The sequence below is a fragment of the Pygocentrus nattereri genome, chromosome 14 (genome assembly GCF_015220715.1).
Source record: "Pygocentrus nattereri isolate fPygNat1 chromosome 14, fPygNat1.pri, whole genome shotgun sequence".
Lineage (NCBI taxonomy): Eukaryota > Metazoa > Chordata > Actinopteri > Characiformes > Serrasalmidae > Pygocentrus > Pygocentrus nattereri.
Window position 1 is genome coordinate 38,582,298 of NC_051224.1, and position 16,978 is coordinate 38,599,275.

The following is a 16,978-nucleotide window of genomic DNA, read 5'->3' on the forward strand; positions in this document are numbered from 1 at the left end:
CTCGTTTTCTGTAGGAAGAACGGAAATAGTAAGATTTCTTTGCTTTTTAGTGAAATACATCCAAAATGAACCGAAGCTTCTGGAAAAGTGGTTAGAAACTTTTTCACTCCCAGTCATTGAGAATCTAACGGGAGAAACACGAAGCGTCCAGGCTTCCCCTAAACCCGCTCTGCTTTTCCTGTGAAGGGTGTAGGGTGTAGGGAGTAGGGCGTAGGGCGTAAGCACGGTGACGTCTGAATGGAACGCGGCCTATAGCCCCTCCCACCCTCCACCACTTTACTGATTTCTGGACCATCACAAAATCTGTCAACCACGTGATGGTTTTCCTACTACGCGCTGCTCCTCTGCACTTCAGCTCGGCTCCACTGATGAGTGATCAATAAAAAAGTGCCTCAGGATCGAGATTCATCCGTTTACCCTCATTTACTCCCTCTTTTAAACTTTGTTAAACGATGCCTCGTCCTTTCCTGCTGCTCCTCGCTCTCTCCTCCGCGCTCCACTGCTCGCGTCAAGAGCTGATTGATGACCTGCTGGACAGCTTGTCCAAAGCAGTGGCCTTTTTCGAAAAGCAGAGCGGGCACATTAACCTGGACGGCGTGGTTGGTTATGTCGTTCTGCAGAGTAAGTTTTCATGTTTATTCTGGTTTTACTGTTACTGTCTTTGGCGTTTGGCACTGTCTGATGGACCCTGTGTGCTTAGCTTGGTCACTTAAAAAGGACCAACACACTACTTTGAACTAACAACCACTGGACTTCAGCTGTTTCGTGCTTTCTGTGCATTAAAGAAGGCCTACAGCTGCTCCAGCATCATGAAGAGCACATATGGTGATCAGAAGTGAAGATATCTTGATAAAAAACAGTATAATTTTTGTGCCAAGGGTCACAACATATGCACAGTATACACCGGTCAGACATAACATTCTGACCACCTCCTCGTTTCTACGCTCATTGTCCATCTTATCAGCTCCACTTACTGTATAGCTGCACTCTGTAGTTCTACAGTTACAGACTGTGGTCCATCTGTTTCTCTGATACTCTGTTAGCCTGTTCTTCAGTGGGCAGGACCCCCATGGACCCTCACAGGGCAGGTACTATTTGGGCGGTGGATCATTCTCAGCACTGCTGTAACACTGACGTGGTGGTTGTGTGTTAATGTGTGTTGCGCTGGTGCGAGTGGATCAGAGACAGCAGTGCTTCTGCAAGAACGAAGCTTATTTCACTTGCTGAGGTGTATTTCTTGTGTAGTGTAATAATAACAAGGTTATTATTAAAAACATCTGCTTTTTTCATATCAAACAGCTCAGTTACAGGAAGCCACGAGAGCTTGGCCTCACTCAGACTTCGTCAGCCTCTCTCAGCGCTCCACGGCTGTGTCTCTGGTCAAAAAGCTGGACAGAAGCTTGTCCCACGCTGTCAGGTCACTGCAGGAGACGGACCCGAAATATTACAAAGGTAAAGCTCAGCACAAGTCAACACACACACACACACACACACACACACACACACCTCACACCTCTCAGTCATAAAGAGGTCTTGATCTTGATGAAATGTTGTATTATAAAAGTGGAATCCAGCACAGAAGAACCCTTTCAGTTCTGATCCTTGTGATGGTATTTAAGGACTGGTTCTATTTAGAAACATGAGTTCTATGTGGAACCATTTGCATGCTTAAATGGCTCTTCAGATTAATGTAGAATGTGTTGTATATGGTTCTATATAAACTACATTGCCAAAAGTATTTGCTCTTCTGGCTTCACACACGTATGAATTTGAGTGACGTCCCATTCTTAATCCATAGGGTTTAATATGATGTTGGCCCACCCTTTGCCAATATAACAGCTTCAGCTCTTCTGGGAAGGCTTTCCACAAGGGTTAGGAGTGTTTATGGGAATTTCTGATCGTTCTTCCAGAAGCACATTTGTGAGGTTAGACGCTGATGTTGGACGAGAAGGCCTGGCTCACAGTCTCCGCTCTAATTCATCCCAAAGGTGTTCTATGGGGTTGAGGTCAGGACTCTGTGCAAGGCCAGTCAAGTTCTTCCACACCAAACTGGCTCATCCACATCTTTATGGACCTGCTTTGTGCACTGGTGTGCAGTCATGTTGGAGCAGGAAGGGGCCGTCCCCAAACTGTTCCCACAAAGTTGGGAGCATGAAATTGTCCAAAATCTCTTGGTGCTGAAGCATTGAGCTCCTTTCACTGGAACTAAGGGGCCGAGCCCAACTCCTGAAAAACAACCCCACACCATGACAAGAACAGACAAGAACCATTCTCCTGGCCACCATCAAACCATTCCATCGGATTTCCAGATGGAGAAGCGTGATTGGTCACTCCAGAGAACACGTCTCCACTGCTCTAGAGTCCAGTGGCGGCGCTTTACTCCACTGCATTCCACGCTTTGCACTGCGCTTGGTGATGTAAGGCCTGGATGCAGCTGCTCGGCCATGGAAACCCATTCCATGAAGCTCTCTACGCTGTTCTTGAGCTGATCTGAAGGCCACATTAAGTTTGGAGGTCTGTAGTGATGGACTCTGCAGAAAGTCGGTGTCCTCTGTGCACTATGCCCCTCAGCATCCGCTGACCGCTCTGTCATTTTACGTGGCTGACCACTTCGTGGCTGAGCTGCTGTCGTTCCCAATCACTTCCACTTTATTATAATCCCACTGACAGTGGACTGTGGAATATTTAGTAGTGAGGAAATTTCACGACTGGACTTGCTGCACAGGTGGCGTCCGATCACGGTACCACGCTGGAATTCACTGAGCTCCTGAGAGCGACCCATTCTTTCACTAATGTCTGTAGAAGCAGTCTGCAGGCCTAGGGGCTCGGCTTTATACACCTGTGGCCATGGAAGTGACTGGAACACCTGAATTCAATGGTTTGGATGGGTGACTGAATACTTTTGGAAATATAGTGTAGCACAAAAATGCGTTCCGCTAATGTTACAATATCAAGCTTGTATGCAATAGAGAACTGGTGCCATATAGAGCCATTTTAACAGTTTATTTAAGTTTATTTAGTTTAGCATATTGGAAAAAGGGGAGTAAAAGTCAAAACAGTCAAGTAAAGCACAAACACTCAGAAACAGTCCTTAACCACGCTATGTACTTAATGTTCACCGCAGAGTTCGAGCCCATCCTGGACACGGCTTTTTGGGTTTTGCCTCGCGAATGGAGCTCCACTGACCCCTCCCTCGTGTACTCATCGCTCAGAACTACAGAGTGTTATGATGAGCAGGTGGGGGACAAGTGCATGACGCTGCTGCTGGGAACGTGGTAAGATGAATAAAAACACTGGTCACATTCAAAAAGAGGACGAACGAAATTCAGAATTACAAATGTCGTTTCTGAAGGAAAGACAACGGGACGCCGTGCATCGTGACGAAGTCCTGCAGAGACACAATGACGCGTTTCGGATGTCCATATTACTCGCTGTCTCACCAGCTGCTGTACTTCATGATTGGGACCATGGTAACGTCCAAGCTTCACTCCTGTGACTGACAGTGCAAATGCATGTCACTGTCGATTCCATCAGTAATCAAGTAATCTATCAATTATTTTAATAATCAATCAATTAATCAAGAGGCAAAACAAGTCAGCTGAACCAGAATATATATATATATATATATATATATATATATATATATATGTGTGTGTGTGTGTGTGTGTATATAAAAATACTATATATGTATATTTTTAATTCAATAATTGATTAATCGTGATCTGCAGTTTGTGCTGGTCATCCTCTAGTCCTTCATCAGTGGTCACAGGACGCTGCCCTCAGGGCACTGTTGGTAGACTATTGGTCCATCACCCAATACCTGCTCTGTTGGGGTCCTGACTATAGAAGGACAGGGTATGGTCAGTGCAGCTGATAATATGGACAGTGAGTGTAGATACAGGACAGGTGGACAGAATAAAGTAGCCAGTGAGTGTATTTTATTTTTTGAGGCAATGCCAACACATTGTAATCACTGTCCACACAAACTCTGCAGCAGAAAAGCAAAAATGTTCTTAACTTTAAATAAAAGTTACTGTAAAGAGATTTTATTCCACGTCATTTTGGAGCTCACTCTGTTGACGGCGCCTGCTGTAGGAAAATGTATGAGGTTTATTTGGACAGCGATGATTTGCAGTTAGCCATGTGTCACCGGTGCAGCCTGACGTCTGTGTCTCCTCAGAAAGGATGCTCCAGGATGCTGAAAGGTGATATGCGGCTGTCTCGCGTCAACATTACTGTGGAACACTATCAGAGGATATTCTGCTCCAACATGATGAAGAGCAACCAGGAGATTATCAGCAAAGGCTTCACCAGCCAGATGCAGGATATTTTCATCGAAAACAGTTAGTATATGTTTGGTGCCAAGAGCCATTATGTAAGCGGCGTAACGGATAGCATTTCAGCAGCGTGGCTCCTGGGCCACAGCGAGAACGTCCGGGGACATTACTATGAGAAATTTGGGGCTAAATGTGGGTTGAAATGTTGACTTATTAGGCTGTGACATTTCTAAACCAATCCAACACCTTCTTAAGGCAGAGCTGAAATGGATGTAATGTAAGTTAGCATGGCTGAAAAGTCCCCCAAAACCTCAGTTAACCCTCTGCGGTCGACAAATGTGCCAACACGTTAAATTCTCTACTATGCTACTATGAAATTCTCTGTGTTTCTATGTGTCTTTGTGATAATCCAGCGCAGAAATACGGTACGAACATTTCCTCAATCTGTTGAGTCGCCCTTTCCATTCCGTCTTATCACAAGATCATATGAGACTCACGTCTGGAGTTATGAGCCTGTGAAGAGGGGCTGAGACACACATCATCTGCCTCTCACCGTGTGGAACTGGTGGCTTTGTGTGTCTGTCCTCTGGCTCTGTGTGTCTCTCTGTCTGGATTTTGCGTGAAACTGACTAATGGACACTCAGGAAAGCGCTAAAGACTGACCCGTCGCGTCGCCGCCGCTGGTTTTGTAAAGTGGTGATGAGGAAAACATTTATCTACTATTTTAATCATACTTTCCACTACTTTCGTGAACCTAAGACTTTGGTCAACCCAAGCACCAAAACAACTCATCCACACGAGTGCAGCTATATTTTCACAAGCGATTTTAAGAATTTCTAAAACTGAATTTAATGTTTGTTCCAGCTTTTTGGACCCAGTTATCTCTTTTCCCAGCGCTTCAGGTCAAAAGGGCCTCATTACAGAGAGAGCCGAGACCGTTCTGAACATTTTGCTATATAAAATGTGGGTATCATGTCATTATGCAAGTGCCTTTAAAGGCAAATTTGGGAATATATGCAAAAAATCAAGAACATTTAAGGGACCCTTATTAGCCCCACAACAGGGAAATTTCACCTCTGCATTTAACCCATCTGTGCAGTGAAACACCACATACACACTAGTGAGCACACACACACACACACTAGGGGGCAGTGAGCACACTTGCCCGGAGTGGTGGGCAGCCCTATCCGCAGAGCCCGGGGAGCAGTTGGGGGTTAGGTGTCTTGCTCAAGGACACCCCAGTCACGTACTGTCGGTTCTGGGAATCGAACCGGAGACCTTACGGTCACAAGGCTGGTTCCCTAACCTCCAGCCCATGTAGATGTTTGGAGAAGTCATTGCACACAGCAAAAATGAACATCAGCTCTCGCAAAGGAAAAACCTTTCTGTTAGCTAACAATAACATTTCACTACCGAGCTTGTACTTTGGGCATTAAAGCCCAAACCCATTTCGCCCCTCGCCCCTACCACTGAGCCCTTAGCCCTCGGTTTTGCGCGTTCACGTCTAGGGATAGGGCGTACCGATTCTTGTTGAGATAGAGGGGTAGGGGCGAAGCGTTGGGGCTACATGACCCTCCAAACTGAGTTATTTTTTAGACGCTCACTACAAAAAGAGAGTTATGAGAAAAAAAAGAAAAATGGGCAAGACGGCTGCGCAAGCCACCAAAGAAATCCACAAATGTGAGAAATTTCTCTGTTAAAAATTCTGATAACCATCTCATCTTAGTTTAATGTTGTTTCAGTGTATTATGGTCCTTTTTGTCATAGCAAGCATAACGTCTCGGTGGCCAGCCAGCTACATTTCCTGTTCCACCTTAAATGATGCAGCAGATACATTCTGGCGCCTCAGGCATCAGAGCTACTGGACCATTTAAGAGAGTCTGGAGAATCTCTGACTTCAGCTTCATATCACTGAAGAATTAGTGGTGGGTGATAATAAATGATTGCCCCTCTCTTTGAAGGCGTCTGATCCCTAAATGTAACTAAAGCCCAGCAGTGAGGAGCTGAACTTTCCCCTCCTCTGCTGTCCCTGCAGACGGGCAGGGTCGCCTACAGAGCGGCGCTAGTAGCTGATAATGAAGCGATGCTCTTTATTTGAGGGTCTCATTTCAGAGGAAGTTCTCAACCACTGCCCTGTAGCTCAGTTCCAAGAGGCAACACTCGAAAACACGGGGTCGGGGTAAAAATAAGTGAGATTGGCCCTAAAAGAGAACAGACTAGAGGAACATAGGGCGGGGCAAACCCTTGCTTGCGGCGAATATAGCATCGAAGGTTAAACAGGTGGTCCCGGAAATGTCATTATCAATATCATTATGAGGTCAAATCTCACCCTGAGAGACTAAAGTAAGTGTTCTTAACCATGAAGAATGTCAGTTTAGCAATACTTTATTCTCACGCCTGTTGATCACGAAACGTTCACAGAATGTAAAGATCGGCTGCTGTATAGCATTAAAAAATGAAGTGATGAAGATTTGATATGATGGCAATGATATGATGTATCCTTCAAACTTAAACCGCTGTCTTCCTTTTACAGTCCTTCTATGTGGCTTGGCTGGCTTCTCGGACTTTTACAAAGGAGACTGGTTACAGCACATTCTGGAATGGCAAGACAAAGAACTGGGCTGTTTTGGAAAAGAGGGTAAGTGTATTAGGCAATACGCACTCATGTGTTTTCTACATTAAGCGCCTGGCTCTAACGCAGCACAGCGGAACGGTCTCATCCCCATGACGACGGAGAACATCTGTATCATGTATCTGTTCTGTTTTTCCTCCCAGAGGATTACTTGCAAATGTTTGAGGAATTCTTGGATACACCCCACAAGCGAGTGAAGAGAAGAGAAAAGACTCTAAAAGGTGACGGTCACATCTAGCCTGCCTTGGTGAAGCTGATTCTTGATTATGGAGAAAGCAGGGGTGTTAAAAGTGCTTCAGTCTGAAGATTCATTAGAATTAATTATAATCAGTTATAATATTACATAATGTATTTTTTATGGACTTTATTGTGCAAACGATTCATTTATTTAAATTCCAGTTAGTGTGAATCGTTCTGGTACGAGTGGATCAGACACAGCAGTGCAGCTGGAGTTTTTAAACACTGTGTCCACTCACTGTCCACTCTATTAGACACTCCTACCCTTGTCGGTCCACCTTGTAGATGTAAAGTCAGAGACGACAGCTCATCTGCTGCTGCACAGTTTGTGTTGGTCATCCTCTAGTCCTTCATCAGTGGTCACAGGACACTGTTGGCTGGATATTTTTGGTTGGTGGACTATTCTCAGTCCAGCAGTGACACTGAGGTGTTTACTGATCCACCCAGCACAACACACACTAACATAACACCACCACGTCAGTGTTACTGCAGTGCTGAGAATGATCCACCACCCAAAGAGTACCTGCTCTGTGAGGGTCCATGGGGGTCCTGACCACTGAAGAACAGGGTAACAGAGTATCAGAGAAACAGATGGACTACAGTCTGTAACTGTAGAACTACAGAGTGCAGCTATACAGTAAGTGGAGCTGATAAGATGGACAGTGAGCGTAGAAACAAGGAGGTGGTCAGAATGGTAGGCCTGACCGGTGTATGGTGATGGCTGGTGATTCTGTGAATAAAGGAGTAAAATCCTGTATGAATCAGCCCTAAAGATTGTATCCTACTTTTCTCCTCCACTACATTCACCTCTCTCCTCATTCCTGTGGTGGGCTAGTAACTGCCGAGCGTTTTTCCTTTTGCAGACGGATGTTCGAGTCACATGACGGGCGTAGCAGTGAGTGCACTGGGCGGATACCTCAACTTCTACCTGGCTGAGCAAGACATCACCAAGAGGCCACTGATCTAAGACTCTGGACACTGTGGCTGTGGACCTGTGCATAAAATAATAACAAATGGTTACATTCACTAACACGCATGCCTTTTTATTCTATAGAAAAATAAACAATCTGTACATTTTTTCAATAGCAGTATAGTATCGAAGAGCGATGCTCTGGTAATAAAACAACACGCCATATGAAGATAATCATGAGTAGACGTGTTTCATAGCCGTAACCTAAAAACAGATGTTTGAATTGTAGTTCACATGCAGTTGGTACTCAGTAAAAGTAGTTTTAATGCTCAGAGTTTGGAACCCCTGTGGGTGCATTTTGACCCAAAGAGCTTTCTCAATAATGCATGTTTGACTGCATTCCAGGAACAGCATGTACTCTCAAGCTGCATGGGAAGCGAGACTGAAGCCACAAAAACTATGTATTGCAAAAGAAATTACACTCTAACAAGCATTAATCAGTGAAATAGTTTCGATTTTTTCCCCCAATCCTGACCCTGTTGAGTACTGAGACCCTCTTGCACTGCACATGACTGGTTTCCAGCTTTAATATAGCCATTTGAACCTCATGAAAGGTTCAAACCAGATCTGTTCAATCAAGAAAAGCACTAAAATGTGCAGTGCAGAGCATCAAGACTGGGAAACTCTACCACACTACTGCTGTTGTAGAAGGTTTTTCCACTTAAATCTCTGTCTGCAACAATCGTAGCGTACGGTCGATAACCATGGGTGATCATTTCGATGTGGTAGTTGCAGAGTTGGCACGGTACCCGTTTGACTTTTCTTTCAGTACCAGCACATCGCTGCTGTCAGAACAAAACCCCGGATCTCCAACATGGAGAAGGGAAAAAAAAAATTACTTTTAATGTAAGAGCAACAGGCATTTCCAAATTATGTCAAAAGCTGAAAAAAACGACAGTTTTCCCGACAGCAGCGATATGCTGGTATTGAACTGATACAAAATTGTTGGCAAAAAATCTCAGGCACGCAATTGTCCACTTAGCCTAGATGTCGTTGATCAGCCAAGACATGTTTGGTGTCCAAATGTTGCTTCTTTAGTTTAGTGCTGGAGCCACAAGGTTGCTGCTAACCAACACTGCCAGTCAATAGTCACCCAAATCTTTTCCATAAATACATCCAGAAAACGTCTCTCAAACCGCGTCCAGGTCTTTATTTGAGACCTGTTCGTGTGGTTAGGATACAGTATGACTTACTACAACCTGAGCTAGAAACAAACAGAACTACACTGTGTAGCTGGATGCAGCGATTGTACCAAAGTCTGACTCCTATGGTCTCATATAAGGACATAGACACTACAGATGGTGTTCCTATTAATAAATAATTGGCAATATTGAAATTTTCTACCTGAATATTTATGTGTTGGCTAAAATGGCTACATCAACACCTCAGTGGAACCTCTATGAGGAGCTGGACGTGGTTTAAGCACATTTAGAGAAGTTTTGGGGGCGTATTTACGATTTTGGTGACTGAGGACTTCTAGTGTGTCTTAGCAACAGTCAGCTGGCAGCCTAATGGGGACCTGGATGCAGTTGGAGTGGATTGAGGGTTTTGGGGCTGTATTAAAACAAAAGCTTTGGGTGACTATTGACTTCTAGTGTTTGACTCGGCCGACTACATCTGTGGTGGAAAGATGTGCGAATTAGATTTTTCATTAAACCATTACTTTAAGCTTTAAAATGAGCCATTTTAATTGAAGCACTCTTAGTGTGTGTCCAGTCAAGTGTGGCCCTTATTTATCAAGTATTTCCAGTTCTTGTCGTTTGATTGTGTGTTATATAAAAGCTGTAAGCTGACCCCAGATCTGCATTCTTGTTGTGAGGAGTTTGATTAATTATGAGCCAGTTTTTTTTTGTTTTTATCCTGTTCTTTTGAATTACAGTCTATGGTGCTACAGATAGAGATCAGGGTGAAAAATGCTGGAGTGTTGTTTTAATCAGAACATGCTGGCCATGTTCGGGAGTGTCCGGTAAAAACAATCCCAGCGTCATTTTACCATCACGAACATTAAAAGGGCGTTAATAACCCTAGTCGTTCCAGCCAGTGACTTCATAGAACAAGGCCTTTATCATGCGGGCCTCGAACGTGACAGTGTTTTTGCCGATGTGTATGCGCTCCTCCTCCAGGGGCTGCTCGATGATGGCCGGCACATCCCTTCCGTACACTTAGGGAGAGAGGAAAAAAAGTAATTAGCCCCGCTGAGAAGAGCAGGCTTGAAATTTAATTAACACCACTGCCTTGAAAACACTGCACTTTATCCCCAACTGAATAACAGACTCACAAACACACTCAACTGCTAATCTGTTACAATATGAAACATCATGTTTCAGTCGTGCTGTATTTAAAGAATGTACAGTGGCTGCTGGAGGATGGGTTCAGAGTTTAACCCTTAAATAAAGGGATGTTACATCCAACACAAGCTGGCCAAGAAACTGCCAAGGCAGTCATTATGGTAACAATTTCCAATTGAAAAAAATCACCGATTTGATTCTATTTGATAAGCGTTGATGGTGAAAAAGGAAACTGAGCGATGGTAACCAGGGGTCAGCACACAGTTAGAGACACTCACGCTCGCAGTGCTCCAGGAACTGGACGCAGTCTTGAACCACTGTATCCCTCAGCATGATCATGTGCTTGGCCATGTTCTCCAGCAGGGAGAGGAAACATCTCTTGATGTAAAACCAAGTGTCTGTGCCAAGCTGGAATCACACAATCACACCATACTCTGCAATCAGTAACCTTTCAGCCCTCCATTCAGCTCTGTATGCCTGTACTACAGGAATAATAATAATAATAATAATAATAATAATAATATGTTTTATTTATATAGTACTTTTCATGCAGGTGGCAGCTCAAAGTGTTTTATAGACATGTGATAAAACAGTTTTACAAGAAATCGGGAGTATTTATTTAGTATCAGAAGAAAACGAAGCATCAAATTAAAAAGATAAAAACCACGAGATGTAGTTTTAATGAAATGCTGAGTTGAAGAGATCCATTTTTAGATGCTTCTTAAAAGTGAGCACTGAACTTGACTGTTTAATAAAAGGTGGAACTTGGTTTAGAAGCATAATAACTAAAAGAGGCCTCTCCATGTTTTGAGAACTACACCGATTTTTCAGGAATTCTGCAGAACTACATAGATGTAAACAAAGCCGTGGTTTGATGCAAAACGCTCCGTTCTAGCAAAACTTGCTCAAAACTGTTCACATGTCTGAAGAACTTCTACATGAGTCTACATGAGTCAGACAGTAATCAGATAATGGGGAAACTCCAGGTCTACATGAGTCAGACAGTAATCAGATAATGGGGAAACTCCAGGTCTACATGAGTCGGACAATAATCAGGTAATGGGGAAACTCCGGGTCTACATGAGTCAGACAGTAATCAGATAATGGGGAAACTCCAGGTCTACATGAGTCGGACAATAATCAGGTAATGGGGAAACTCCGGGTCTACATGAGTCAGACAGTAATCAGATAATGGGGAAACTCCAGGTCTACAGGAGTCAGACAGTAAACAGATAATGGGGAAACTCCAGGTCTACATGAGTCAGACAGTAATCAGATAATGGAGAAACTCCAGGTCTACATGAGTCAGACAGTAATCAGATAATGGAGAAACTCCAGGTCTACATGAGTCAGACAGTAATCAGATAATGGGGAAACTCCAGGTCTACATGAGTCAGACAGTAATCAGATAATGGGGAAACTCCAGGTCTACAGGAGTCAGACAGTAAACAGATAATGGGGAAACTCCAGGTCTACAGGAGTCAGACAGTAATCAGATAACGGAGAAACTCCAGGTCTACATGAGTCAGACAGTAATCAGATAACGGAGAAACTCCAGGTCTACATGAGTCAGACAGTAATCAGATAACGGAGAAACTCCAGGTCTACAGGAGTCAGACAGTAATCAGATAACGGAGAAACTCCAGGTCTACAGGAGTCAGACAGTAATCAGATAACGGAGAAACTCCAGGTCTACAGGAGTCAGACAGTAATCAGATAACGGGGAAACTCCAGGTCTACAGGAGTCAGACAGTAATCAGATAACGGGGAAACTCCAGGTCTACAGGAGTCAGACAGTAATCAGATAACGGGGAAACTCCAGGTCTACAGGAGTCAGACAGTAATCAGATAACGGGGAAACTCCAGGTCTACATGAGTCAGACAGTAATCAGATAATGGGGAAACTCCAGGTCTACATGAGTCAGACAGTAATCAGATAATGGGGAAACTCCAGGTCTACAGGAGTCAGACAGTAGTCAGATAACGGGGAAACTCCAGGTCTACATGAGTCAGACAGTAATCAGATAACGGGGAAACTCCAGGTCTACATGAGTCAGACAGTAATCAGATAACGGGGAAACTCCAGGTCTACATGAGTCAGACAGTAATCAGATAGTCGGGAAACTCCAGGTCTACACGAGTCAGAGAGTAATCAGATAATGGGGAAACTCCAGGTCTACACGAGTCAGAGAGTAATCAGATAATGGGGAAACTCCAGGTCTACATGAGTCAGACAGTAATCAGATAACGGGGAAACTCCAGGTCTACATGAGTCAGACAGTAATCAGATAATGGGGAAACTCCAGGTCTACATGAGTCAGACAGTAATCAGATAATGGGGAAACTCCAGGTCTACAGGAGTCAGACAGTAATCAGATAATGGGGAAACTCCAGGTCTACAGGAGTCAGACAGTAATCAGATAACGGGGAAACTCCAGGTCTACACGAGTCAGACAGTAATCAGATAGTCGGGAAACTCCAGGTCTACACGAGTCAGACAGTAATCAGATAATGGGGAAACTCCAGGTCTACACGAGTCAGAGAGTAATCAGATAATGGGGAAACTCCAGGTCTACATGAGTCAGACAGTAATCAGATAATGGGGAAACTCCAGGTCTACATGAGTCAGACAGTAATCAGATAATGGGGAAACTCCAGGTCTACATGAGTCAGACAGTAATCAGATAACGGGGAAACTCCAGGTCTACAGGAGTCAGACAGTAATCAGATAACGGGGAAACTCCAGGTCTACAGGAGTCAGACAGTAATCAGATAACGGGGAAACTCCAGGTCTACATGAGTCAGACAGTAATCAGATAATGGGGAAACTCCAGGTCTACAGGAGTCAGACAGTAATCAGATAATGGGGAAACTCCAGGTCTACAGGAGTCAGACAGTAATCAGATAACGGGGAAACTCCAGGTCTACATGAGTCAGACAGTAATCAGATAACGGGGAAACTCCAGGTCTACATGAGTCAGACAGTAATCAGATAGTCGGGAAACTCCAGGTCTACACGAGTCAGAGAGTAATCAGATAATGGGGAAACTCCAGGTCTACACGAGTCAGAGAGTAATCAGATAATGGGGAAACTCCAGGTCTACATGAGTCAGACAGTAATCAGATAATGGGGAAACTCCAGGTCTACATGAGTCAGACAGTAATCAGATAACGGGGAAACTCCAGGTCTACATGAGTCAGACAGTAATCAGATAATGGGGAAACTCCAGGTCTACATGAGTCAGACAGTAATCAGATAATGGGGAAACTCCAGGTCTACATGAGTCAGACAGTAATCAGATAATGGGGAAACTCCAGGTCTACAGGAGTCAGACAGTAATCAGATAATGGGGAAACTCCAGGTCTACAGGAGTCAGACAGTAATCAGATAATGGGGAAACTCCAGGTCTACATGAGTCAGACAGTAATCAGATAACGGGGAAACTCCAGGTCTACACGAGTCAGACAGTAATCAGATAGTCGGGAAACTCCAGGTCTACACGAGTCAGACAGTAATCAGATAATGGGGAAACTCCAGGTCTACACGAGTCAGAGAGTAATCAGATAATGGGGAAACTCCAGGTCTACATGAGTCAGACAGTAATCAGATAATGGGGAAACTCCAGGTCTACATGAGTCAGACAGTAATCAGATAATGGGGAAACTCCAGGTCTACATGAGTCAGACAGTAATCAGATAACGGGGAAACTCCAGGTCTACAGGAGTCAGACAGTAATCAGATAACGGGGAAACTCCAGGTCTACAGGAGTCAGACAGTAATCAGATAACGGGGAAACTCCAGGTCTACAGGAGTCAGACAGTAATCAGATAACGGGGAAACTCCAGGTCTACACGAGTCAGACAGTAATCAGATAGTCGGGAAACTCCAGGTCTACACGAGTCAGACAGTAATCAGATAATGGGGAAACTCCAGGTCTACACGAGTCAGAGAGTAATCAGATAATGGGGAAACTCCAGGTCTACATGAGTCAGACAGTAATCAGATAATGGGGAAACTCCAGGTCTACATGAGTCAGACAGTAATCAGATAATGGGGAAACTCCAGGTCTACATGAGTCAGACAGTAATCAGATAACGGGGAAACTCCAGGTCTACAGGAGTCAGACAGTAATCAGATAACGGGGAAACTCCAGGTCTACAGGAGTCAGACAGTAATCAGATAACGGGGAAACTCCAGGTCTACATGAGTCAGACAGTAATCAGATAATGGGGAAACTCCAGGTCTACAGGAGTCAGACAGTAATCAGATAATGGGGAAACTCCAGGTCTACAGGAGTCAGACAGTAATCAGATAATGGGGAAACTCCAGGTCTACAGGAGTCAGACAGTAATCAGATAATGGGGAAACTCCAGGTCTACATGAGTCAGACAGTAATCAGATAACGGGGAAACTCCAGGTCTACATGAGTCAGACAGTAATCAGATAGTCGGGAAACTCCAGGTCTACATGAGTCAGACAGTAATCAGATAATGGGGAAACTCCAGGTCTACACGAGTCAGACAGTAATCAGATAATGGGGAAACTCCAGGTCTACAGGAGTCAGACAGTAATCAGATAGTCGGGAAACTCCAGGTCTACACGAGTCAGACAGTAATCAGATAATGGGGAAACTCCAGGTCTACACGAGTCAGACAGTAATCAGATAATGGGGAAACTCCAGGTCTACAGGAGTCAGACAGTAATCAGATAATGGGGAAACTCCAGGTCTACATGAGTCAGACAGTAATCAGATAATGGGGAAACTCCAGGTCTACACGAGTCAGAGAGTAATCAGATAATGGGGAAACTCCAGGTCTACACGAGTCAGACAGTAATCAGATAATGGGGAAACTCCAGGTCTACATGAGTCAGACAGTAATCAGATAATGGGGAAACTCCAGGTCTACACGAGTCAGAGAGTAATCAGATAATGGGGAAACTCCAGGTCTACATGAGTCAGACAGTAATCAGATAATGGGGAAACCTTCACATTTGACCTTCACACTGCACTGTTTTGTAGCCTTTACTGCATATATTGACCAACACCACCTGATTTCATTAATGAAGGCACCTTCCTAAAGCAACAGTTCTGCAAAAATTCCGATGAAATCCAGGCTTCAAGGCGGATGATGATCACAGCTTTGGCAGTTAGCACCATGCTATGATCTCTCATTACTGTAATGTTGCTTTAGGCTCTATCAGGCACTACGGTGAATGCAGATGTGAAGTATCACATATCGGACTATGATGCAAAAGCAGAAACAGCTGCCGATGTGCAGTAGCTCGTCCGTCCAGTATCTGTCTCAGCAGGACGCTGCCCAAAGGAGGGTGAGAACGTTCCTGAGAGGACAGTGTTTGTTCAGCTGGTTATGGTAGGATGTTCTTCGTTTTTGGTGAGATAAAAATAACATAGCAGAACTGTGTAGAGGGGTGAGGGTATGTCTGAATATGTCTGAAACTCCAATTAGAACATATTTTTCCATATTTTTCGCACAGCAGTGGCAAAGAAACAGGAATACCTTCTTGTTGTACGGCTCCAGGCTCTTGATCACACGAGAAATGCCAAAGTCATAGTTCCCTTTCGCACAATACAAGGTCCTGCAAGCATAATTAGATTCTGTTCAAAATGCTGACAGGACGATTTTGTGGTAATACTAATTAATTAATTAATTAATTAAGTGACCCTTGTTAGTCCCACAATGGGGAAATTTCACCTCCGCATTTAACCCATCCGTGAAGTGAAACACCACATACACACTAGTGAGCACGCACACACTAGGGGGCAGTGAGCACACTTGCCCGGAGCGGTGGGCAGCCCAATCCGCAGCGCCCGGGGAGCAGTTGGGGGTTAGGTGTCTTGCTCAAGGACACCTCAGTCATGTGCTGTCGGCTCTGGGGATCGAACTGGTGACCTTCCGGTCACAAGGCTGGTTCCCTGACCTCCAGCCCATGACTGCCCCAACTAATAGTAATACTAATTTCAAAGGGCTAAAACTCTCAGGACTGATAATAACAGCCAGTAATTTAAAATTTACAGGTGAGATTTTACCTTGATATGGATAAAATTGCGTGTTTGTCAATATTGACGATTATTCTCAGCCAACCAATAGGTCATTGTGAAGCTATGGTTACTAAATTCTCCACAAGGGGGTGGTATTAAACACTCAACTCAATTTTGTATGCATCACAGAAAAAGAGATGACCCACACCATTAGTATCTCAATAATACATGGACTGTACTGTAACAAATTTCATGTTTAATTGAAGTTAAATTAAATGTTTTCTCTTACAAATTCCATGGACACGGAAAAACAGCAAATATAACGTAACACTGAAATCCCCATAGTGGTAATCAGCGTTATCTTAGTGATGGTGGTGATTTCTGCATTAAATACTGTTACTGTGCGACTGTCTTAAGTTCACGAAGCATTTCTTAAAATTTCTTAAAATTAAAAATGAAAAACATTTAACTGATTTTGCGTCAGCTGTCCTGATAATACACATTTTACATGTTCCTAAATGCTGCTTTCTATCATGTTAATAAACAGAACACGCTATATATTCAACCAACCG

General features: G+C 44.0%; 2 protein-coding genes across 7 annotated transcripts in view; one reads left to right on the top strand and one right to left on the bottom strand.

Moving 5' to 3' along the window:
* Positions 1–301: 301 nt before the first annotated feature.
* c14h16orf89 (chromosome 14 C16orf89 homolog) lies at positions 302–8,553 on the top strand. Of its 2 annotated transcripts, XM_017713284.2 has the most exons (8): positions 302–621; positions 1,300–1,452; positions 3,125–3,275; positions 3,353–3,470; positions 4,181–4,343; positions 6,811–6,915; positions 7,053–7,130; positions 8,010–8,553. In XM_017713284.2, exons 1-8 carry the CDS (start codon positions 453–455, stop codon positions 8,111–8,113), a joined length of 1,041 nt encoding a protein of 346 aa, XP_017568773.1. In that variant the 5' UTR covers positions 302–452; the 3' UTR covers positions 8,114–8,553. The 2 variants fall into 2 exon arrangements, with proteins under 2 accessions (XP_017568773.1, XP_017568774.1); XM_017713285.2 differs by lacking the exon at positions 7,053–7,130.
* The window catches only part of flr (fleer), a 32,083-nt gene continuing 23,278 nt past the window's right edge, over positions 8,174–16,978 (bottom strand). For 4 of the 5 annotated variants that reach the window (XM_037544791.1, XM_037544792.1, XM_037544790.1 and 1 more), the window contains 3 exons: positions 15,925–16,003; positions 10,683–10,812; positions 8,174–10,277 (listed from right to left, as the gene is read on the bottom strand). In XM_037544791.1, the coding sequence (XP_037400688.1) occupies positions 10,141–10,277; positions 10,683–10,812; positions 15,925–16,003 (346 nt within the window). In that variant the 3' untranslated portion in view covers positions 8,174–10,140. The remainder of the gene's footprint in view (positions 10,278–10,682; positions 10,813–15,924; positions 16,004–16,978) is intronic. The other variant, XM_017713282.2, reaches the window with a different exon arrangement.

What these genes read in the sequence shown, in the direction of transcription:
- c14h16orf89 (XM_017713284.2), top strand. Translation starts at nt 453, where the DNA reads ATGCCTCGTCCTTTCCTGCTGCTCCTCGCTCTCTCCTCCGCGCTCCAC. An exon ending in GGACCCGAAATATTACAAAG is followed by an intron (nt 1,453 to 3,124) that starts GTAAAGCTCAGC and finishes TGTTCACCGCAG; the next exon opens with AGTTCGAGCCCATCCTGGAC. An exon ending in ACGCTGCTGCTGGGAACGTG is followed by an intron (nt 3,276 to 3,352) that starts GTAAGATGAATA and finishes TCGTTTCTGAAG; the next exon opens with GAAAGACAACGGGACGCCGT.